General features: G+C 60.2%; 3 protein-coding genes and 1 long non-coding RNA gene across 5 annotated transcripts in view; 2 read left to right on the top strand and 2 right to left on the bottom strand.

Moving 5' to 3' along the window:
- Positions 1–692: 692 nt before the first annotated feature.
- On the bottom strand, positions 693–9,734 carry R3HDM4 (R3H domain containing 4). 2 transcript variants are annotated; one of them, XM_026480853.4, is made up of 8 exons: positions 9,596–9,734; positions 5,029–5,183; positions 4,520–4,644; positions 3,926–4,049; positions 3,285–3,370; positions 2,741–2,826; positions 2,602–2,657; positions 693–1,730 (listed from the first exon to the last, which is right to left on the bottom strand). In XM_026480853.4, the coding sequence occupies exons 1-8, from the start codon at positions 9,676–9,678 to the stop codon at positions 1,627–1,629; spliced, it is 819 nt and encodes a 272-aa protein (XP_026336638.1). In that variant the 5' UTR covers positions 9,679–9,734; the 3' UTR covers positions 693–1,626. The 2 variants fall into 2 exon arrangements, with proteins under 2 accessions (XP_026336638.1, XP_057167385.1); XM_057311402.1 differs by having other exon boundaries at positions 4,975–5,183.
- A 2,411-nt stretch (positions 9,735–12,145) lies between these two features.
- On the top strand, positions 12,146–15,602 carry KISS1R (KISS1 receptor). The gene is made up of 5 exons (XM_026480855.4): positions 12,146–12,556; positions 13,300–13,424; positions 13,920–14,055; positions 14,349–14,581; positions 14,884–15,602. Exons 1-5 carry the CDS (start codon positions 12,343–12,345, stop codon positions 15,325–15,327), a joined length of 1,152 nt encoding a protein of 383 aa, XP_026336640.1. The 5' UTR covers positions 12,146–12,342; the 3' UTR covers positions 15,328–15,602.
- Positions 15,603–17,313: 1,711 nt separating this feature from the next.
- LOC113242711 (uncharacterized) lies at positions 17,314–22,649 on the bottom strand. Its single transcript, XR_003311996.4, has 3 exons — positions 22,490–22,649; positions 19,618–19,836; positions 17,314–17,560 (listed from the first exon to the last, which is right to left on the bottom strand). It is a non-coding gene; the product is annotated as an uncharacterized LOC113242711 (long non-coding RNA).
- Positions 22,572–23,320, top strand: part of ARID3A (AT-rich interaction domain 3A) — a 32,553-nt gene continuing 31,804 nt past the window's right edge. The window contains 1 exon segment of the mRNA XM_057311403.1: positions 22,572–22,678. The gene's annotated coding sequence lies outside the window, so the exon portion shown is untranslated.

The raw sequence follows: 23,320 nt of genomic DNA on the forward strand, positions 1-23,320 counted from the left end.
CTAGAAAGCAAATCCTCACGTGTCCCAACTAATACCAACGGAGGAATAAGTGAATACCTGAGGGAGAAGAGACAAAAGTCCCTGCAGAATTCTCAATAATGAACACGACCTTCTGCCCCCAGGGAGGCGGCTCACAGCTCCCACTACCTGTGTGTGTCCGCTGCACCCGGCAACGCCTTCCCCTGAGGACAGTGTGGCGGGGAAGGAGCTTCCCAGGGGAGAAGCCCGACGAGCACACCCGGCCAAGGGACCCGGGCCCCATCTGCAGGGAGAAGCCACATGGGCGGCAGGGTCCCCCAATGGGATGAACCCAGCCTGGGGACGTCCTGCGGGACCCCCAGCCAATCCCAGACAGACACAGAGGGAAGACGATGGGAAGGAACACAGGGAGGCCAGGGGAAGACAGACGCAGGGGCTGCAATGATGTGGCCACAAGCCAAGGGACGTCAGGGAGCCCCCGAAGCTGGAAGAGGCAAGAAGGACCCTCCCCTGGAGCTTCAGGGCCCTGCCACAGGATGAGTTTGGACTTCTGGCTTCCAGGACTGGGAGACAATCAATTCCTGTGGTTTTAAGCCACAGGTGGGGTGTCGCTCAGTGTGGAGCCTCATGCCCTGAGGCCTGCAGCCCCTAAGGACCAGGACCTAAGCACGACCTGAGCACCTGCTGAAGGAAAGGAAAACCACACAGCTGGAGACCAGAGCACCAGAGATTTATTGAACTCTCCACTTTTCCCAAAGCACAACTAGCCACACACACAGGAGGGGTGTCCCCTAGCTCTGCTCTTGTGGGACACACCAGGGTGAGCAGTCCCAGGGCACCCCAAGGTAACAGGCCAGAGCTGGGCAGGGGGAGGGGAGAGGGGACATGGGGAGGGGAATGGGGCAATCCGAGGGCAGAGGCTTCTGGCTAGAAGTCCCGATCCCCCAGTATGAGGGGAGGAGGTGTGCAGAGCAGACAGGGCCCCAAGAGCCACCAAAGCCACCAGGGGAGAACATATATTCCAAAAGATGGTAAGACCAGCCTTTAGGTTATAGCTTCTGTCCTAGGTTGCAGGGCCCACGCACACACGCACACACACGTACACACGACAGAACACTCCTGGAGAAAGGGGCAGAGCCCCAGAGATCCCCCCCCACCCAAGCCAAAGACTGGGGAGGGGAGGGGGTCAAGCAGGGATGAGAACAAAGTCCCCCATTTATCAGTTGGGGCAAGTTTTTGGTTTTTCTTCCCAAAAAGGAAATTTAAAAATCTACAGCAAATCACGCCAAATTCTTAAAAGTCATAAAAAACCCAGGCTCTCACTCCTTAAGCTTCAAAAGGGGCTGGAAAAGCAGAAGGAAGGAACGCGGAAGGGACCAGGCCAGGTCTCCTCGCTCGAATACAAGTCCCAGAGCGGGGAGCTGCAAGGCCAGGCCAGTCTGGGGCGGCCCCAGCCCCCAGCGTTTCTCTGGGAGAGGTGGACAGGGAAGGGGCCAGAGTGAGAGAGAGCCACCCAAGGGGACACCCAAGGGGACGAGCGTGTCTACAAGGACAAATTCTCAAATAATAAAGATACTGTGCCAAATGGTATTGGAGGTCTTGGCGCGGGGCGGGGCGGCAGTGGGTGGGGGCGGGGCGGGGCTGCCATCAGCTGCGCTGCTCCAGGTACGCAGACAGGAGCAGCCCCGGTGGCAGGAAGTCCAGGTGGCGATTGCTGACCTTCATCTGCCTCTTGCCTTCCAGGTCAGCACCTGTGAGGGGGCAAGGAGGGCAGCAGTGACCCGACTGGGGGCGTCACGGGCCCCCAGCTCACCACCTCCATCCCTGCCCTCATGGGGGACCCGTGCTTCGGCATCCAGGCGCTGGGTGGCCCAGCCCCCACCAACCTCCCTCACCTCCCTTCACTCCCAAACCTGGGCTAGCCCGGGAGCCACCTAAGCTCAGTCCCACTTTGGGGCCTTTGCCTGGGCCATTCTGGCCCCGCCGCTCCCCATCTGGTCAGGTCCCCTCCTCCTCTGTGTTCTGGCCACAGCTCAAACCCCCAGCCCAGCCCCTCTGTCCTGAGTCTGTGGGAACAAAGAGAAATATGGGGGTTGCAAATGCACCCAGGGAGCACGTAGGAGGAACGTCCTAGGGTTGCCATGGAAACTGTCTCCTCAGCAACTCTGGGCAGGAGGTGTCGATGAGGAGCAAGGACCCAGTGGGGCACCCAGAGGCAGCAAGGGCCTGTGAGGACCCTCCCCAGGGGACTGCGTCCTGAGGACACCCCCCATTATAAAAGTGGGGACACAGGCCCCAGGAGGGGGGCTTGCCAATGTCACATGTGTGGCACAGTGGAGGGGGCTACAGCTGAACAGAACTTTGCATCTCGTCTTGGGGGCCCCGGATGCCCACACAGGCCCCGCTCTCCCTGTGGCCCTGAGGACCCACAGTGAGGAGCGTCTAAGGCATCACCCAGCAGGGCGCCAGGCACGCGAGGAGCCTCTGATGAACGAGTGCACAGTCCTGCCGCCCCTCCTCCCCGAGAAGCCTCCCCCGAGTGACCAGACCCTGTGTGACTGTGGCCTTGGTCTCCCTGGGCTGCATCAGCCAGGTGGGGTCCTGGGGGCCGGCAGCACTTACTGGCTGAGATGAGGTCCATGTACTGGCAGATGGCATGAAGCAGGAGCCTCTCGAAACTGGAGGGGGATGGACGGTCAGGGGCCATGGGCCACAGCCAGGCCCCTGGTGGAGCCCACGGCGCTCACCCCCACCCAGTCACCTGTTGTCCAGCATGGCCGTGTACACGGCCTGGGGAGACACGGAGAAGAACGTCAGCAACCTCTCCTCCCAGGTCTCCAGCGTTTCCTGCGGGAGAAACGGGTCCAGCGGTGAGGCCAACTGGGAGACGGGGGACAAGCTGTCCAGGCCCCACGCCCAGGGCAGCCTCTGGAGTCCAAAGCCTAGGTTCAAATGTGGCCTTTGACCTGCTACACGAGGCTACGTAACGCTTTCGAAAGACAGCAGGACTGAGCTATCGCCGTACTGTTGAACTCCGATGCCTTCTGCCCGGTGGTCTCCTACACACCCTGCAGCACCGACCCTCACTGTCCCTGCCCCTCCCACCCTCAGGGAAAGCCCTTGCCCAGCCCTGGTCCTGCACTCTGATCACACCGGTCCGGTCTGTATCCTGCCTGGTCACCAACACCACCTGAGCTGGGTAACAGCTCTCCCATCATACCACCGCCAGTTAGGAAGGCGAGAAAAAAAGGTCATCAAAAAAGACCAAGCAGGTGGAGAAAGATGAGGCCTGGCCTGGTATTCACCATGGGGATGCGGCTCCGCTTGAGGACGGCTCTCAGACGCCGGCTGATGCGCTGGAAGCAGTCGCGGGGTGTGTAGGCCGGGTCCTCTACAAGATTTCCTTGCGTGGGGCAGTCGCCGGAGCAAGCCTCTGGCCTGCCCACAAGCCAGGCTCCTCCCCGCCAGTCCCCCCAGGTGCCGCCCACTCACCAGGCCCCTCCCCACCCAACCCGGGCACCGCCCCCACACCAGGTTCCTCCCCACCAGTCCCCCTGGCACCACCCACGTACCAGGCCCCTCCCCACCCACCCCAGGCACCGCCCCCACACCAGGCCCCACCCCACCCACCCCAGGCACCGCCCCCACACCAAGCTCCTCCCCAGTCCCCCGGCACCACCCACGTGCTAGGCTCCTCCCCACCCATCCCCTGGGGCACCGCCCATGCACCAGGCTCCTCCCCACTGCCAGGCACCGCCCCCACACCAGGCTCCTCCCCCCAGTCCCCCTGGCACCACCCACATGCCAGGCTCCTCCCCACCCGTCCCCAGGGCACCGCCCACATGCCAGGCTCCTCCCCACCTATCCCTGTCCCGCCCACAACATGATCAGCCGGGCACACCCCCCTATTCCTCTGGTTCCTCCAAGCTCCCATCTAGGCTCACACCTCTCCTTCTGTCCTCTCCGCGGCCAGGCCCCCTCCTCCGCGTCTTGCTCTTGCCCTCATCCTCCAGGTAGCGAAGAACCCTTTCCTGCTCCTCCCCAGAGCGGTTCATGAAGTCATTCCAGACCTAGAAGAGAGGCAGGCAGGACCGAGGCTAATGACTGCGGGTCTCCAGCCCCAGGTTCTCCATTTAGCCCATGGGCACAGAGGGCCACAAAGCGGATGGACACACTCCTCGTACACACACTTGCCCACAGAGCTGGCCAAGAGTTTATGGGGTACCCACAGACCCGGCTGTCGGGCGGGGGATTAACACGGACCAAATATGCCCCCAGTGGGCTCATTCGTTCCCAATGACGGGCAGATGCATCAGGAGTGCAGGAAAGTTCTGGAGTGCGGTGGGAGTTCTGGTTTGGTCTGGGGACCCCGAGGGAAACAAAGAGGATGCTCATCAGGGGACTGGAGGGGGATGGGTGCAGACTGGCGCTCCTGAGGGAGGGACCAGCACAGGCCAGGTGTGGCAGTGGAAGCAAGAACAAGAGAGGAGCCAGAGTGGCCAGAGCAGAGGGAGGCAGGAGGAGGGCACGGGAGCCCCACCTCCATGTAGGTCTCATTGCTGCAGGCCTCTGCGAAGATCCCGGGTGCTGCCGGGGGGGCCAGGTCCCCATCGTCCAGACCAGCTGTGCCCCCGTCTGTCTCCAGCAGGGTTAGGAGGTACTGGGCTAGATGGAAACAGATGGTCTCTGGGCTGGGGGGTGGCATTTGGGGCCCCCCAGTCTCCATAGAAACCCCTGGCCTTTGCATTTAGGGCCTTTACCCTCTGGCTCACAGCAGTCTCCCTGACCCCGCGCTCCAACTGTCTTTCCCAGAAGGCACAGAAATCATCCAGCCCCCGCCTCCGGAACACCTACTTCTCCCTGGCTTGTTGAACTCCTGGACATCTTTGCAAATCCAAGCCCCATTGCCCAGAGCTCCTCATAGCCCAGCCCCAGCATTGTGCAGCTCAGGGCCAGACTCATGGCAAAAGCAACAGATAATACCAACATACACACCATTCTCGTGTGAGCCCCAGGAATCCCCAGGAGGTGGCCCCAAGCCCTGCTCACTGTTCTCTAGGCGCTGGAGGCTCTTCCGCCCCTTGGCCTTGGGCACGAGGTCTGAGTTCCGCACAGCCTGGTGGATGAAGTGCTGTTTCCGCTTGGAGGCCGACAGCCTCTTCACCTGGGAGCCAGCTAGAGCGGGCAGGCAGCCCGGAAGGGGCCTGTGGGCCGGGTTGGGGTGGGGAGGCAGGCCTCAGGGCCGACACAGGCCAGGACCTCCAGGCAGAACCCCACTACAGCCCCTGTACCATAGCCATCACCTGCTTGGTTTCCCTCAGCAACGGGGAGCTCTGTGGAACCCTAGACCCTTCAAATTTCATTTTGTTTCCTGGTCACATCACCCAGGAGGTCCGTACAGTTGTGATGACAGATTAGTAAACTGGGGCCCAGAGAAGAGAAGACACTTCCCCAAATTCACATCGTGGGTGGGTGGCCAAGAAAAGTTCCTCCCCCCTCCCCCAGACTTCCAGATCTTAAGTGCAAGCTGGTGGGACCCAGAGTCTCCAGGATTTGACCACCGCCCTCCTCTGGGAGTTTCTCAAGAGACTGGGTTTAGCGGAGCACCTCCCGTGCCGGCAGCAGATAAAGCCAGCAACAGCCTCCAGGGGTTCGAGGTGATGCCCGAGCCCATGTGCCTCAAGTCCCTGGAGGCCCCCTGAAATGTGCCCAGAGGCGGGGCTGGAGTGGCCCCCTCGGAACTAATCTGTCCTCCTCCGAGCAAATGGCATTAATGGTGGAGATGGATTAGCAGCCTGGCCAGGACTCCCACTGGGGACGTCACCTGCAGACCCAGGAAGCAGGAGGGGGCGCTAGATGGAAATGTCCTGGCAAGGAGTTCCTGGCCGTCCTGGCCAGCCCCCCGACGACCCCCAGACCGCAGGCTGAGAGCACGTGGCCTCCTTGCCGCCCCTCCAGTGTGCCCGCCACAGTCCCCCCTGCAGACCTCCGCATGGGCTGCGCCCCCTGCCCGGTGCACGCTCCCCCAGACTCCGAATGGCCGTACGTTTTACTTCACTGTTTCGCCCACGACACGGTAATCCCCACGCAGACATTCACAGCCATGCCAGGTACGCAGGATCAGTTCTCAAAAAATCCCACGATTCCAAGACTGAGTAGAGCCCAGAATTCAAAATACCCCCCAAACTTTCCTAGTACCCAAAGTTCCCAGGACACAAACTAAAAACGGAAGCGTGGCCTCGCCCCTCCAAACCGTGAAACTCTAGGACAGTGGAGACCAAGAACGAAGCCAGGGCTCCTCAGGGTCTATACATATGTAAAGCGCCCCCAGCATTAAGGATCTATAGGTATAAGGGCCATGACATCCAGCTGGGAAAGAGAACAGGCTGACGAGACTCGGCACTGCCTGACGACGTCACAGCGGAGCAGGTGAGCGGCCCCAGGCTCAGAGGGTAACAGTTCCCACCAAAACCCGTGCTGTTGCCTCAGGAATAAACTCACACATGAACAAGTCCCATCAACAGGAGCCACAGGCAGAGGCAGGGTCACACCCTGGAATTTCAGCCCGAGTGCGAAGCCCAGCTAGGATGCTTCACTGTGTAACCTGGGTCCTCAGCTCACTCTCTTCAAAGTGAAGACAAAAACGGCCTCTGCAGGTGCCCGTGGATTAGAAAGGGGACACTCAGAGCCAAGAGGGCCAGGACAGGCACCCTCCCCCACTGACTCAGGCACAGCCTGCTTGGTTTCTTCCCGTTATGGGGAGCTCACCCTCTGCATCACGCTGTTGATCACAGCGCCGTCCCTGGCCTGAATGTTCATTTTCACCATCACTATCATGCCAGGAGGCTGGTGATATTATGCTGATGCCCATTATACGGAGTTGCAACTGAGGCACAGAGGCCCTCAGCTGAGGTCCCACTGTTGCAAAGAAGGCAGCACAGAGCCGATGACTGAGGCTGGCTCCAACCTGAGGGCTGCCTCCCTGAGGCCTGAGCACCCCCACCGCGAGCCCCAGCTCACCCACGGCCTCCCCAGTGCCCCAGTGCTTGTGTCTCTACCTTGGCAGCTGGACAGAGTCCAGAACGGCAGCCTGCTGGGGCCGATAACAGAGTCTGCATCCGGGGGGACTTATCAGGAGATGTCAGAGTGGGGCTGAGCCCTCGGGACGTGGGGCTCTGACAAATGGGGCTTCCCCATCACCTCCTGAGAGTGGCAGAGCCAGGATTTGAACCTGGTCTGAACGGGAACACTCTCCTTGAACCATTCAGCCCTCCTGCTTCTCTGGGCCCACCCACCTGCTAGTTAAAACCCAACTGGGCCCTCCCCTGCTCCACCACCATGCATGGCTCCCCAGAACCCTCACGCAAGGCCCAGCCCCGCCCTGTCCTGCACCGGGAACACAGGGGTCTGTGCCTCGCTCCACAGGCTTTCGGAGGGCTCCCCACCTTCTCATGGGCCTCACGCACTGAGCTGAGCACTGGAAATCGAATCCCACCACTAACTCAAGCTTGCTGACTTCAACCAAATTCCAGCAGAAGACAAGAAACATGTGGCCTCCAGGGCCAACTGCTGGGCTGGACCCCCCCCTCAAGGAAGAGGACAGCAGAAGCAGGCAGGAGAGAAGCAGCAGCCTACAAATACCCAGTAAATCAGATGTGTAATGAAGGTTGAGGGTCCTCTGCTCCAGACACAGGGGCCCCTTCACTGGGCCTCAAACCCCCCAGGAACAGTCTACTTCAGGGCCTTTGCACCTGCTGAGCCTTCTGCCTCAAGTATACTTTCTCAGCACATTCTGGTCTCTGCTCACATGTCACCTCCTGGGAGAAACCACCCGGCTCCTGACCAGCCCGATCAGCTGGTCCATGTGTCTGTTTACTGCTTAACCCTCACCCTCCCACACCAGACACTTACACACAGGAGTGTCCCCAGAACCTCCCCAAGGGCCAGCTCAGCTGTTTCCCAGGCCACCCAAACAGACCACTTTACAGATGGGGAATCTGGGGACCCAGATGGGACACCTTCGGCTTCTTGGACCCAACAGGACTCGGGAAATGTCTGCATCATGAAAGTTGCTTGTGCCCAGTGAAGGGGGACAGGCCCAAGGTAGAAACAGCTGTTAAATCAGGTTGAGTTTGGGGAGAAAAGTCCCCTTTGCCTCCCCCAATTCTGTTCCCTGCAGATTTTGAAATGAGGCCTTTTGACACCAGCTCTCTTGGGCTAAAATATATTTTATCTGGCACCAGCCCCCTCCCCCAGGAACAGGCAAGAGAGGAACCTATTTCCCGAAGCAGGAAACCAAGGGGGGAGGGCTCAGAGCAGAGAGGTGACTCAGGCTGGGGTGGGGCCGACAGGGCCCCCAGCAGTGACCGCACCCCACCCCCGGGGACACACAGGGGTGAAGGAGCACCGGGGTGCACCAGTGGGGACCCACTGGCAGGTTGATACCCACTTTGGATGGGTAAGGCCCCTTAAGAGAAGGTAAATACCCACATCTGTAGAGATCCACACGGCTTCTGGGTAAAGGCCCGGGGGAAATAACAACCAGATAATAATAAAAGTAATAATGAAACAAATTAAATAATAAGATGTATCAGATAATAATTAAAGAATGGGTGCTCCGGGGGCTTCTGGGTGGCTCCGTTGGTTAAACTTTTGACTTTGGCTTGGGTCATGACCTCGGGGTCCTGGGATCGAGTCCCGCATCGGGCTCCTTGCTCAGGGGAGCAGGGGAGACTGCTTCTCCCTCTCCCTCGGCCCCTCCCCCTGCTCATTCTCTGTCAAATAAAGAAAATCTTAAAACAAAAACAAAGAAACGGATGCTCCCTTCTGCCTGCACAGGGTTGTTGACTTCCCCCCGCCATCCTGAGAAGAGGCCGCTATTACATCTCATTTTACAGATGGGGAAACTGAGGCACAGAAGGTGGCATAAACTGCCCAGGCGGCTGGGCCAGCACACGGAGGGGGCGGCGATCTCTTTGCCCCCCACAAACCAGGCCCACAGGGTGGATGGCTCAGGTTTCTACAGGAGCACCCTGATGAAACAGGAGTCTGCCCCAGACCGCCGGGGTCTTCCGCTCCTGCTGACCGGGGTTTTTAAGCACCCCACACGTTAACCTGTCAGGTGCTCAGATATGAACAAAGAGCCCCGTCTACTCAGGAGATGGGGGGCTGACAATCTCACAGGTAAGGGCAGGACTGGCAGTGGGGTGCCTACCCAGCTTGGGGACAAGAAGAGCGGCTTGTGGGTAAATAGCCAGAACAACACCAAAGCCTTTTCCGGGGACACGGCGCGCAGCGGCACCACCGCACCTGAGCCGGTGACAAGGCCATGAGACCCCCAGAGCTAGTCAATACCCGGGCACCAGGTGGAGGGGCACTCTGGGCCCCAGAGGCATGCAAAGGTGTGCCCCCTCTGTCCAAATACTCGGGCGTGTCGGGGATGGGGTTTCCCCGGGTGACTACAAAGACCCCCACCCCCACCCCCACCGCGGTCCGGGGTATCCTCAAGGAAAAGGGGCGGGGCGGCCTGGGGCTGCAGCCCAACAGGAGGGGACAGAGGAGGGGAGGGGGTGCTGGAGTCCCAGGAGGCTTGGCCCGCCCGCCCCGCCGCGCTCACAGCGTCCGCCGCCCGCCCGGGGCGCTTCCCACCGCCGCCACCGCCTCCTCCGAGCCGCCCTCCGGGTTCTCCAGCGCGACCATGCCTCGGCCGCTGTTGTCGCCGCCGCCTGGCAAGGCCTTCTCCCGACCGAGCAGGAAGTGACGGGCGCCCAGAGGCGGGCCGGGGCGGAGCCTGGAGGCTGGACGCGCCGGGCGGGGGCCGAGGCCACGAAGCCGGCCAGATCCCGGGCTGCGGGCGGCGGGCACCCAGCCCCGGGGGACAAACGGGACAACCGAGGCGGAGGACGGGGGCCGCGGCCAAGACCCCAGGCTGTGGGTGTGGGATGGGGGGGGGGACACCCAGCCTCGAGGAACAGACGGGGAAACTGACGCGTGGGGGGTGTGATCCCTGCCCCTGAAGCAGTGCTGCGGGTGGACAGGACACCCAGCCTCCAGTGGATGGCCGGGGAAACTGAGGCCTGGGTAGCCAGGAAAGAGGGGGACATCCGTTTCAGAGGCAGGGGACAGATGAAATGACCCAAGCCCCAGCGCCCCCCCCCCCCCCGCACCAAGTTGGCTTTTCCTTCCACCAGCCCTTCCCAGCCCTCTGTTCCAGTGCAGCCCCCGGAGCATGGACTGGGTGCCTCAGTTTACTCATCTCTAAAAAGAGGACAACATCAGCTTCCACCCACTTTCACCATTAAGGATTTGTTCATTTCACAATGCCCCCTGTGGGCAGGGCCCAGTGATGAGCTCTGGGGATGCAACAGGGACGAAGACAGACCCCTTCCCCACTGAGTGGGGCAAGGAAGAGGAGTTCTCTGAGAGACGGACTAGCAAGCTGCAAAGTGTGAATGGCATGTCAGGGAGCGAGGACAGCCAGTGCAAAGGCCCTGGGGCATCCACAGTGACCAGAGCAGGGTGATGAGTGAGCATGAGGGGGATGGAGGTGGACGGCAGAGGGTGGATCTGCGAGCCTGGCAGTCCTGTGATGCGAGGTCTGGTTTTTGTTCAGAGGCAATGGGAAGCTATGGGAAGGTTTAGAGAAGAGAATTAAATCTACTGTGGAATCTAGAATCCACCCTTCCGTCTACAAGAAGAGTGGGGATCCAGGACCATGTCAAGTGACACCACAGGGATACAACCCACCACACGCAGCCTGTTGGAAATTGTGCAGGACGAACGACCCGATTGCTTTAACAAATAAAGAGCAACAGGTTAGAAAGGGGTTTGTGATAAGGAGGAGGAACCGCTAAAAGACCCCAAAAAGCATGTGCTGTGTGACATCACATAGATAAACGTGGAAAGAGGCAACAGCAATCGATGGTGGTATGAACCAGGGAGAAGGCTCCTCTGGGGAGAGTGACGGGCAGGAGGTCCTGGGGGCAGGGAGTGTTGGTTCCCTGGTCTTGCCCGTGATGACTAACTGGAGGATGCAGTGTGCACCTCACCCTGATTCTGGACTCTCCTTCCCAGGAAGCCTGTGCGGTGCCTTCTGACGCCCTCCTGGACCCTCGGCCTGCCCAGGAGCTGCCGCTGCCCCTGCTGCCTGCAGCCCCCACCTCCAAGGTCCAGCCACCTGCTGAGGGCTCTCCGGGCCCTTAGATTGAACAACTCCCCTGCCAAAGAGTTCCTCCATCCTAGCAGCCTTGGGTCTCCTCATCCTAACCTGTTCCTCATTCCCCCTTCTGATTTTTTAGGCCATCGTCAATAATTTTGAAGGTGGAAAGAGGGTGAACGGGGAATGCCCCCTCTCCCAGGGTCTTTGCACTCTGTCTGGAGCCCATGTTTCCGCGTTTCTCCCCTCCCCCACCTCTCAGTCGCGTTTTCCTGAACAGTGGCATCTTCTCCTCTCTGCGTGGTTCTCCGTGATGGCCGGAACATCCTGGCACCCTGCAGCATGCCGCGTGCGTAGTATCTGGGGTACATCTCTGGTGTGAGTTTTGGGGGTCAACAGTGTCCTTGCAGACTGCCCTCCACCTGGTCCCTACCATCAGGGGCACAGGTGCCCATGTCTCCACTGTGTGTATCTGCTAACGGCTGCTGTTAGGTGGGGGGCAGACGCTCCCATTTACAGCAATGGAGTCCTAGCGAGGTCGAGTTTTTTAAGAGCAGGCGTCTTCTAACCCCTAGCTCCTGGGCAGCCCTGCCCCCGCTCTGAGCCGTCCATGGCTCTCCAGTGCCCCTCCTTGCAGCCACCAGCCAGAGCCCACCCATCTGGTGCCCCAGCCCCTTGGAAGGTCAAAGTCATCTCCACTAACAAGGTGCCTACTCTTGCGTCTGTGTTTTGGTCCGGGCTGCTTGCCGGTCCTCTGAGTCTCTAACCTCTGATCCGGTTAGGATCGTCCTTCCAGGACCCACGCCTCCACGAAGCTTACCCCTCTCCCCTGGCCCCCCAAACCCCTCCTCCAGCCTGTCCCCTCCTGTGCGCTAGCCGGACGGTGCGAGGAGAGGAAGGAAAGGGGGAGATGTTTGCTATGCACGTGGGTGGGGGCGCTCAGGAAGGAGAGGGAGTGACGAGCCGCTGCAGGGGAGGTGGGAAGGCGGGGACAAGGCGGGCAGCAGGGTATAAACTCGCAGGGGCTGCGTCGGGCGCAGAGAAACTGCCCAGCCCGGCGGAGTCGCCCTCCAGAGCCGGTGGCCTGCAGCCAAGACCCTTCCCGGGCTCCGCCGGCCTGTCCCCAGCGGGCGGCCAGGAGGAGGGTCCCCGCGGCGATCAGGGGGCGCAGTCCCGCGGGCGGCCAGGAGGAAGAGGGCGGCGAAGCCATGAGCGCCGTGGCCACGTCGGCGCCCAACGCGTCCTGGGGGTCGCTGGCCAACGCCTCGGCCGGCCAGGCCCCCGAGCGGCGGCCTGTGGACGCCTGGCTCGTGCCGCTGTTCTTCGCCGCGTTGATGCTGCTCGGCCTGGCAGGGAACTCTCTTGTCATCTTCGTCATCTGCCGCCACAAGCAGATGCGGACGGTGACCAACTTTTACATAGGTGAGCGCCGGGGCGCTGCACGGTGCCTGCCTGCCACTCCGGGGGCCCCCGGGACGGGCCAGGGCCGGGGCGCCCCCTGGCGGCGCGGCGCCCCCATGCAGGTCCTTTCCCTCCTTTCCCTGGGACCTTGGGCTAGAGCTCCAGAGCCCTGAGTGCGAGAGGGTTCCATGCGGGGTAGTTCAAAGGGAGGTTGGAAAATGGCCCACAGGGAGCTCGGCCCTGCCGCTTGAGGAAGGCGTCTGATTAAAGCGCGGTTCTTACAACACCGTGTCCCATGAACAAAAATACGGGGAGGGGCTGCGGGACACCGGTGTGCGACCTTTGCCACCATGGCTCGGTGCACACATTTGGGTGATGGGCTGGCCTGCCTGGCACAGGTGAGCGCTCAGTTTTCCTTATCCGACGGTGACAGGTGGGCGATCACCACTGTCTCCAGTTTGCAGTCGGGGAGACTGAGCTCGGTGGGGCACGGGGCTGCTCTCTCTCTTCCAGCCCGGACAGGGGTTGAGCAGCGCGGACTGACGCTTGAATGGCTAATGGAGCCCCCGCTGAGGGGATGTTTGAGGTGTAAAAGTGGGAGACTGCGAGGTGCCCCAAATTCTCTGCCCAAGGACGTGGGGGGAGGCGGCTTCCCATGAGCGGTCCTGCTGGTCACTCGGAGAAAGGAAAAGACCAGAGGGCTGAGCCAGGGGCATTGGGTGGTTGAGGCACCCCCCCCCCCCGCGCGCGTTCCCCACTTGCAGCCAACTTGGCGGCCACCGACGTGACCTTCCTGTTGTGCTGCGTGCCCTTCACGGCCTTGCTGTACCCGCTGCCCGCCTGGGTGCTGGGCGACTTCATGTGCAAGTTCGTCAACTATATGCAGCAGGTGAGCGGGCGGGGGGGAGGAACTGGGGGGCCAAGGGGCGGAGTCTGGGTGTGGGCGGGCTGGACCCCAGGTGGGGCGGGGCCGAGGAAGAGGCGGAGCCTGGAAGGGTGCGGGTGGTGGCGGGGAGGGCCCCCGCAGTTGGAGAGTTACAGATAGGGATGCGGGTTATGGAGGTGGGCATAGGGAGGGTGATCCGGGACCTGGGTTTTCTTGCCCAGCCGGTCCCGCAATCCTAGGATGGTTCTGCCTCTCCCTCTCAGTCTCGGGTCTCAGAGGACCCCAAATGGCCCCCTCAAACCTCCACTATCCTGTCTGGTGTCCTCTCTGGTGTCGCTCTCTCCTGCCCCTTCAACCCATGGCCCCTGGAGACCTTCCCAGGACACGTCCCGTTTGTGCCTGAGTGTTTGGACATCTGGGGGGAGCCGCAGTATGGGCGCAGGCAGACAGGCCCCAGACCGGACACGGGGCGAAACGCCCAGCTCTCGGCCCTCGCAGGTCTCGGTTCAGGCCACGTGCGCCACCCTGACCGCCATGAGCGTGGACCGCTGGTACGTGACCGTGTTCCCACTGCGCGCCCTGCACCGCCGCACGCCCCGCCTGGCTCTGGCGGTCAGCCTGGGCATCTGGGTGGGTGAGTGCAGCGTGAGGGCCTCACGGGATGGGAGGACAAGTCTTTGTGCTCTGGGCGCCCCCACCCCACCCCCAACTGCCCCTGCCCAGGCCTCGGTCGTGCGTGCATCTGGGAAGTGGGCTCAAAGCTCTCCCTGAGAAGAGCCACCGAAGGCGCGCACCCTGAGGGCCCCACTCCTGGGAGGCGCTGGGTGACGCTGCCCGAGGAGGCACCTGGAGGGACCCAGGGTCCTGGCCTCCTGGCGTAACTCTTCCCTCGGGCAAGGTCTTCAAGCTGCCCTGTGCTCGGTCCAGGCTCCGCGGCGGTGTCGGCGCCGGTGCTCGCTCTGCACCGCCTCTCGCCGGGGCCCCGCACCTACTGCAGTGAGGTCTTCCCTAGCCGCGCCCTCGAGCGCGCCTTCGCGCTCTACAACCTGCTGGCGCTCTACCTGCTGCCTCTGGCCGCCACCTGTGCCTGCTACGGGGCCATGCTGCGCCACCTGGGCCGCACGGCCGTGCGCCCCGCGGCCACCGACAGCTCCCTGCAGGTGTGCGGCTGGGTGGGTAGGTGCACGCACACTGTGTGTGGGGGGCACATCTAGAGAACTCTGAGAGGGTGGCAAAGTGGGAGAAGGTGCAGGGGTCAAGAAGGGGAGCTCTGGGGGTGCCTGGCTAGCTCTTGATCTCGGGGTCCTGCGTTCAAGCCCCCGCGTTGGGTGTAGAGCTCAAAGATAAAATAAAACAAAACTAACTAAATAAATAAAATAGAGGGGATCTCTGACGGGTTGCCCCAGCCAGCCTATAGCCTTTCCTCCTACCACCTCCCCACCCCCGCTCCCCCCCCACCCAGGGGCAGCTGCTGGCAGAGCGAGCGGGCGCTGTGCGGGCCAAGGTCTCGCGGCTGGTGGCCGCTGTGGTGCTGCTCTTCGCGGCCTGCTGGGGGCCCATCCAGCTGTTCCTGGTGCTGCAGGCGGTGGGCCCGGCGGGCGCCTGGCACCCGCGCAGCTACGCGGCTTACGCGCTCAAGATCTGGGCACACTGCATGTCCTACAGCAACTCCGCGCTGAATCCGCTGCTCTACGCATTCCTGGGTTCCCACTTCCGTCAGGCCTTCCGCGCCGTCTGCCCCTGCGCTCCCCCGCGGCCCCCGCGGCACCGGGGGTCTGGTCCCTCTTACCGCACCGCCCCCCACACGGAGTTGCACCGCCTGGCCGCCCACCCGGCCACCGCCAAGACCCAAACGTCAGGCAGCGGTGCGTGTGTCCCGAGGGAGCACGCAGGCTGTGCGTCCTGAGGGAATACACTGCCCCTCTCTGGGCCGGCTCTGGGAGGATAGAGCTGGGCCCCTCTGGGACAGGTGCTTGAACAGCAGCTGCTACTACATGGTTATAATAAATGTCTTTATTTCTGGGGCACCTGGGTGGCACAGCGGTTAAGCATCTGCCTTCGGCTCAGTGCGTGATCCCAGCGTTCTGGGTTCGAGCCCCACATCGGGCTCCTCTGCTGTGAGCCTGCTTCTTCCTCTCCCACTCCCCCTGCTTGTGTTCCCTCTCTCGCTGGCTGTCTCTATCTCTGTTAAATAAATAAATAAAATCTTAAAAAAAAATAAAAAAATAAATGTCTTTACTTCTGTGCAACATAATCATAGTGAATCCCCTCCCACCCCCCTGCTTGTGTTCCCCCTCTCACTGGCTGTCTCTCTCTTTGTCAAATAAATAAATAAATAAAATCTTAAAAAAAAATCATAGTGAAAACGTCTTGTACTCCTGATGGTTCCGTGCAAATTTGCTGTGATGTGTGCTATTGATACTGTAATGAGTTATTTCTGTATTTCCTGAAATTGAAGACACTTGGATACTGGCACTCTCTGGAACTTTCCCCCAGAGCATCAACAGACATTTTTCACACACCGCCTTGCAACTGTAACATCGTACGCTTCATCCCATTTTTCAGAAATATTAAAATGTGAACACTGTATGCATTTGTAAGTGGCAGAAGTGAGGTCTTAGTGCTGCCACTTGGGGAGAGCCCAGAGTCCTGGCTGGCGGAGTGGTGGGTGTCACCTAGTAAACAGGCCCTCCCCGGAGGAGAGTGCACACAGCAGCCGTGAGAAGAGCAGGACTGGCATCTCCACAACGGCCCCCCCCCAGGAGCGGACGGTGGCAGAGCGGCGGCAGATGAGCACTCACGATTCTGGGGGGGGACGGGGCTCAGCCGGACCAGGGAGGCCCAAGCCGGCTCTGCTCTCGAGCCCGGTGGCTGAGCACCCTCCATGTGGCGGCCTGGGCTTCTTCCAGCGTGGCGGTCTGGGGCAGTCGGATCATCCCTTGGCAGAGCTTCTAGAGGCCACACTTCAAGGACTTGGAGGCCTGGGCTCAGAAGTCCCACCACATCGCCTTTTCCACACGGAATCCTGGGAGCTGTCAGAGTCCCACCCAGAGGCCGCTTGGGTGTGGCTGTGTGCGGGGGAATTAGCTCAGCCTTCCTCCAATAGCCCTGCAGACCGAGGCTTACTCTCCCCGCAGGGCAACCGCCCGTCTCTGGGAGGGCCCGGTCCTCCCAGATTATCTGGGGACATCACAGGCTTCCAGACAATCCACCTTGGCAGAGACGTTACTGTGAGACCAAGAAGCCAACACATAGGGCCATTTTGACATCAGCCTGAAGCTTACTGGTTCCTTTTTTTTTTTTTTTTTTTTTTTTTTTAGGTAGGCTCCATGGCCAACGTGGGGCTCAAACTCATGACCCTGAGATCAAGGATCACGCAGTCTGCTGACTGAGCCAGCCGGGGGCCCCTGAATCTTGCTTGTTCTTGCTTCCCACACTGGCCTCCAGACTGGGCAGGACAAGAGGCTGAAATTCTCCCCCTTTGCCCGCAAGCCCTGCCCCCGCCCCACTTCTGGGCTCTCTGCAGCTGCTTGAGCCGCTGCATCCGTTTGCCCCCCAGGCCTTTGCACACGCAGGTCCCTCTGTTGCGCCAGCTGTCCTCACTCGCCCATCAGGTCCCAGCTGAGCTCACTCCTCTGGGAAGCACTCCTGGGACCCTCTCATCCATGGGCCCCCTGCTGCCCCCATCACAACACCGACATCCTCCTGTTGTACCTGCTGGATGCCTGTCCCACTCGGTCCCCACTGTGTCCCAGGGCCCCGCACACAGTAGGGCTGAGTAAACATTGGTGGGATAAATGACCAAGTGTGTTGTGGGGGCTAAAAGAGAAGATGTGTGGAGAGGGAGTGGCACCATTTTTGCAGGGGAAAAAAATGAATTTTTTTCTTTATTTCATTTTATTTTATTTTTACAGAAAATGAATTTTTAAAAAAGAAGGTAAAGAGGGGGCCCTGAGGTCTTTGTCTCAGGGAAATGAAAAGTCCTGTTACACGAAACCTGTTCACATAGGCTCCCAGCAGCTTTCCCCGTGGCAGCCGACGCTGGAAACAGCTCTCGTGTCCTACAGCTCGTAAGCGGTTGGGCAAACGGATCCGTCTGCACCACGGACACTACTCAGCAGTGAACAGGCGTGGACACCCTGTGAAGACACATGGCCCCTGTGACGGACCTCCCAGAATCACGTGGAACAAAAAGAGGCAACCCCCCCCCAAAGGTTACGTGATGTGTGAGTCCATCTAACAGCACCCTCGTGATGAGGACACTATGAGAACAGAGAAGAGAGGAGTGGCTGCCAGGGTAAAGGTGTAGGGGTGGTGAGGCAGGAGGGTGGGCACACATGAGAGACTCTCATGACGGAACCCTCTGGCCCATAAAATGGGGAAATCCAAATAAGGTGGGTGGATTGCATCAATGTCGATATTCTGGTTGTGATGTCGTAGTATAATTTTGCAAAATGTCGCTGTTGGAGGAAACCTGGTGAAGTTCGTATCAGGATTTACACGGCTCAGAAAAACACACACAGTAAGAGTTGAAAGGGAGGTCCAGGAAGAGGAGTTGTTTGTGTCCCATTCAGCTGGACCTTGTTTTCAGAGCCCCTCCCGTGTGCCAAGCTCTGCACTGGGGGCTGGGCTACAGCAGGGACAAGGAGCAACTGCTAGAGTCCCTGTCTGGTCGTGGACAGAAGGGGCAAACTACATGGAGAGATGCAAAGTGACCGCAGTGAAGAGGGTTAGGAAAGAGACCTGTGTGCCCTACGTGAGTCACTGGGAGCCTGACCTTGGTGGGGGTGAGTCCAGGAAGGCTTCCTGGAGCAGGGGAGTCTCTGAAATGTGAATGCAGCTTGGAGATAGCGGAAGAGCAAAAGGGATGGAGAGCATGGGCAGTGCAAAGGCCCCGAGGCAGGAAATGTCTAGTGGGTTTACGGAACAGCCAGAAGGCCTGTGGGGCCAGAGGAGGGTGAAATGGGAAGATTGCCAGGTGCAGGGATGAGTTGGGTCTTTCCTGATGGTGATGGGAGCCATGGGGGCTTCTAAGCAAGGAGGGACATGGTCCAATGTAGGTGGAGATTTTTCCAGTATATTATTTCATTACTATGACTGTTCTTATTTTTGGGGCTGCCAGGACCAGGCATATGTCAGCACAATCTGAGAGGGAGTGGGATGCGCCCCAGGGCCACTAGATAGGGATACACCCTGGGGAAGTCTGGGTGGATAGGGGAAGGGGCTAATTTAAATTTCAGATAAGCAATGAAAAACTTTTAAAGATTTTATTTACTTATTTGAGAGAGAGAGAGAGAGCACAAGCAGGGGGAGAGGCTGAGGCAGCGGGAGAAGCAGACTCCCCACTGAGCAAGGAGCCCCATGCGGGACTCGATCCCAGGACGCGGGGATCATGACCTGTGCCAAAGGCAGACACTTCACCCACGGAGCCACCCAAGAGCCCCTGAAAACCTTTTTAATATAAGGAGGTCCTGTGCAATATTTGGGACACACTTAAAATTTAAGTGAGAATCCCGTATTTATCTAGCAATTCTACCGTAGAGCATTCAAAAGGAGCCTCAGAAGAGAAAATGAACTCTGCGGGCCTCAGTTTCCCCGTCTGACCCAGGAATCTTGTTTTCAGGTGATACGGCGCCACCTGGCGACCTCCTGTGGGAGCCCAGGCGCACCGGTGCCGGCCCCGCCCCGCCCCCAATTGCAGTCCCGCAGGTGCCCGGCAGGCGGTGCGCGCACCCCATGGAGGTTCCTGGCTCTACCCCACCAAGGAGTCCCCGGCGCCTGGGGGGAGGGTCGCTCACCTGTACCCCAACCCGGGCCCCTGGCCAAACGTTTTCCCGCTACAAAATGGGTCAAGCAGAGCCGCATTATGAATTTCCCGGGTCCTAGGCACTTTTGTCTCGTGGATCTTGTCCGTAAAAAAGTACTAAATGTGATATTTTACAAGTATGTTGATTAAAAAACTAGTATAGGGACGTCTGGGTGGCTCCGTCGGTCACGCGTCTGCCTTCGGCTCAGGTCATGATCTCAGGATCCTGGGATCTAGTCCCGCATCGGGCTCCCTGCTCAGAGGGGAGTTGCTCCCTCTGCCCCTCCCCCCCATGCTCTCTCTCACTCTCTCAAATAAATACAAATCTTAAAAAAAAAAATTTTAAACCTAATGTAACTTAGGCTGAATGTATTATGACATATCCCTTACTAGTATATTTGCTTCTTTCTTCTTATTTTGAAAGTTGCTAAAATTGCATTTTCGTGGACCAGGGCTCACAGGGACAAGTCAAGCTGGAGGCGAGGGGTCGGTGACAGGTGACAGAGGACCCAGCACCCCCTTCCAGGCTTGCTTTGCTTTGTTTCTGGAAATCACGATGGTGAATTGGTCCATCTGCTCTCCACCTCTGTGCAGACAACACCAAAAATCCTGAGGGGTGAGGGAGGGAGCACATGAATTCTTCCATTAAACCAACCAACCAACATTTATTGAGCCCCTACTATGTGCCACGCACAGCCTCAGGTTGGAGATCCGGCTCTAAGCAAGGTCGAGTAGATTAAATGGATGAAGACGTTTCAAAACAGAAGCGCCTGGATGAAGATAACACTGGGTGACATGATGGGGGGGCACACCTGACCCTGACAGGTCAGGGAGGGACACCCTGAGGAGCTGAGGCTCTGGTTTACATCAGGAAAAAGCACAAGCCATCGGGTGACCAGGAAAGGGGACTCCAGCCAGGGGGACCACCAGTGCAAAGGCCCCAATGTGGGAATGTGTTTCAGGAGGAGTAACATGGGAAGGTGGACTGTATGGGATTTGGGGGAATTTTTCAGAGGGTGCCCCCACCCCCACCCCCACCCTGAGTAGAGAGCAAGCTGTTTTTTCTGGAGGGGTGTCCAAAACCCACAGGAGCCCTGCAACATGGTCTGGCCAAGAAACGTTATAGGACCTGTGTCTCTGTACCCATTTCCCAGCTTGAGAAACAGAGACCAGAGAGGGGTCTGTGCAAACTGGAAATCACATAGCCAGGACTGAGCTGGAACCTGGGCCTACTGCCCACTCCCAGTGGAGCCAGCAAGTCTGTGTATCAATTCCCAGCTCCCTCCCTGGGGCTAAAAATAGGATACCCCTCACTGGAGGCAGCTGGGAATCCTGCAGCCCCTCACCATCGGGGACTGGGCACCTCTGGGGGAGTATGGACAACAGCTTTCCTCTGGGAAATGGGGAAGGGGCAGCACCCCACCTGCCCTTCGGAGTACCCCCGCTGTGCCCCCCTTCTTTTAAACAGAAGGAAACAATCCTCAAAACAACCCTACAAGGAATGAATTAACATGGACTCATTTTACAGGGGGGGAAACTGAGGCATAGAGAGGCCCTCCCACGCATCTAACCTGGGGTGGGGCAGGGGCGCATTCAGATCTGTTTGACTCTTTGGTGGGCAAGAGGCTTTCCTGCACTTTGGAGAAGTGGGTCCTGGGGCCTGGATCCTTATGGGGGACCCAACTCACCTGGGTCTCTCCAAACTTTTCCCTCCTTGGACAGATGTCTCTGCCCCTCCCACTGGAGGGGGGGGAGGCAGGCAGCTGGGGCTGGGTGTTTAATAGCCTAAAGGTGGAGGCCTCTGCCACCTGCTACCATTAGGCTAGAGGAGGCCCTGGGGCTGGCGGGCAGGACTCCAGCCCTGGGGTGGGGGTAGCTTCCCCGCACCCATCCCCTTGGCTTGGGAACCTCCCCCCCCACCCCCAGAGCAGGAAACCTGCAATTTGCGGGGAGGCTTGATGTCCTGAAAAGGTGTCAGTGATGTGTGCCTTAGGGCACAGGGAGGGGGCTGCGCAGGAAACCAACACTGAGGACCAGGGACCCAAGCTCCACCTGGTGGGACCCTTGAGAAGTGTCCCCCCCATGTCAACTGCCCCCCCCCCATGTTCCCATTTGGCTCTTATCTGGGCTGGAGCCTGGGCCCCTGCAATTAGCCCCTGAGGATTGCCTCTGAGCCTCAGACCCGCAGAGCCCATACCCCCATACCCACTTTCCTGTCACCCTACTCTGTGCCTCAGTTTCCCTCTTTGAAATGGGGGCGTTAAGACAGAAAGATATGAACACCATGCAAGGGCACACGGCAACAGCAGGCTCAGAATATGAAAATTATTATTATTACCAAGGAGATAATCTTGTCTATCCTCCTAGAGGGTGACAGTCCTGGGGGGGTAGGGGTCGTCTCGATTTCACTAGGGAGTCTTCCAAAGGACCAGCACGCACTCCGCCACCACCACACGCTTGGGCGGGAGCAGTGCCCCCCCCCCCCCCCCCGCAGCCATTCCCTGTCCAAGACACCTCCCCACCCTGCAGCGCCCCCTTCCCAGGGCCCTGGTCCCCTTCCTGAGACCCCAGCCTGCTCTCATTTCTCGTTTTTTTTGCTCAAATCATTACCCGGTATTTAATCCCCATTTTACAGATGTGGCCACGGAGGCTCTGCTGGGGGGGGGGGCGCGAAGTCACTACAGCCAGGTCGCTAGTCTATGGGACAGGGGTGAAACTCCGAGCTCGGTAGGGCAGGCCCATTCTAGGTGCCGGGTAAGATGGTGAAGGGGTCCCCAACCCGGCTTGGGTCCCTGCAGCACTCCCAGGCGGAGGTCCAACCCCCCTCCCCTCCCCCTCCGACACTCCAGTCCCGCCCGCGCCCTCCGCGCCCTGTGCGCTCGGGGCCTCGGCGCGCACTTTGCCCACCGTCCCTAGGCACGGGGCGGGGCCTCCCGCGGCGCTGTTCCCCTTCCCTTTTTATTATTTATTATCATTTAAAGGGGCCGTGACCTGAAAATTTCTGGCCACTCTCTCCCCCTCCCCAACACCCCTGGGCTGGTGGTGCGTCTTCGGACCGAGTGCGGGGGACTAGGGGGCGTCCGGGAAGGGGGAGGGGGCCTCACGAGACCCCTCCCCGCGTCCCGGGCCGCAGCGCTGAATCACCGGCGAGGTATTTGCATCTGAGAGCGATTTGTCACCCGGTGATTTGTCTGCGGGGCGGTGAGCGCGCCGGCGGGGGGAGGGGAGGGGCGGGGGAGGCCGCGCGCGGGGAGACTCTTACCAATCGGGTCGGATGGGGGTGTAGACGCGGACTCGGCTGGCGGCTCGGTGAGTCGGCGCGCGGCACAAACCCGGCGGCGGCCGGGAGCCAGCAGCGCGCAGCTCGCGGCCCGGGCCGGAGGCCAGGCGCGGCCGGGGCAGGGCCGGACGCCAGGCGCAGGGCATGCGCCCCCGGAGCGGGCCCTGCGCGGTGAGGCGGGGGGGAGGCTGGCCTTTTAAGTCGCGGGTTCCGGTCCCGGGTGGGCGCAGTGCGCCCGGGAAGCCAACGAGGGGGTCTCCAAAGTTGGGCAGGGACGTGGTGGGGGTTCAGGACCGAGAAGGCGACTCCAGCAGGTCGGAGTCGGGGTGGTTTTCTCTGCGACCCCCCTCGGAGACCTCACCCCCTACCACATTGCGCGTCGGCGATCGGGGGTCGCGAGTGAGGCTGCCCCCCACCCCCCAGCGGAAGGAAATGGTCTCTATGCGCGCGCGGGGGGCTGCACTCTGGGTTCTTATCTCATTTTTTCTCCCCGGAATCGGGTGCTTTATTCCGGAGTCCCGAGGGGAGCGGGAGCGCCGGGTGGGGAGCGCAGTCCCCTGGCGACCCTCTCCAGCTCCGACTGCTTACTTATAAAGTGCCGGCTCCGGAGCCGAAAAGGGCCCCTGGAGGGGGACCGCACCGTCCCCGCGCCCGGGCGTGGGTTCGGCGGGGCCGCCAGTGCGCTGGCGGGGATCCCCGGGAAAAGCCCCCCTCCCCCGGTCAGTGCCCCCCAGACACAAAAGCGGACGCAGGAAGCGCGGGGAGCGCGCGTTTGTCAACTCCAACGTTCGGCGTCCGACCCCAGGCGGCGGA

This window comes from Ursus arctos, unplaced genomic scaffold, assembly GCF_023065955.2.
Source record: "Ursus arctos isolate Adak ecotype North America unplaced genomic scaffold, UrsArc2.0 scaffold_14, whole genome shotgun sequence".
Taxonomy (NCBI): Eukaryota; Metazoa; Chordata; class Mammalia; order Carnivora; family Ursidae; genus Ursus; species Ursus arctos.

Bases quoted from the DNA above. Each gene is read 5' to 3' on its own strand.
- R3HDM4 (XM_057311402.1), bottom strand. From the start codon at position 9,678: ATGGTCGCGCTGGAGAACCCGGAGGGCGGCTCGGAGGAGGCGGTGGCG. The intron at 5,184-9,595 runs GTGAGCGCGGCG...CCCGGCCCACAG, and splicing joins CCGGGCGGGCGGCGGACGCT to GCCCCTTCCGGGCTGCCTGC. The intron at 2,658-2,740 runs GTGACTGGGTGG...ATCCCCCTCCAG, and splicing joins ACGGCCATGCTGGACAACAG to TTTCGAGAGGCTCCTGCTTC.
- KISS1R (XM_026480855.4), top strand. From the start codon at position 12,343: ATGAGCGCCGTGGCCACGTCGGCGCCCAACGCGTCCTGGGGGTCGCTG. The intron at 13,425-13,919 runs GTGAGCGGGCGG...CGGCCCTCGCAG, and splicing joins TCGTCAACTATATGCAGCAG to GTCTCGGTTCAGGCCACGTG. The intron at 14,582-14,883 runs GTGTGCGGCTGG...CCCCCCACCCAG, and splicing joins CCACCGACAGCTCCCTGCAG to GGGCAGCTGCTGGCAGAGCG.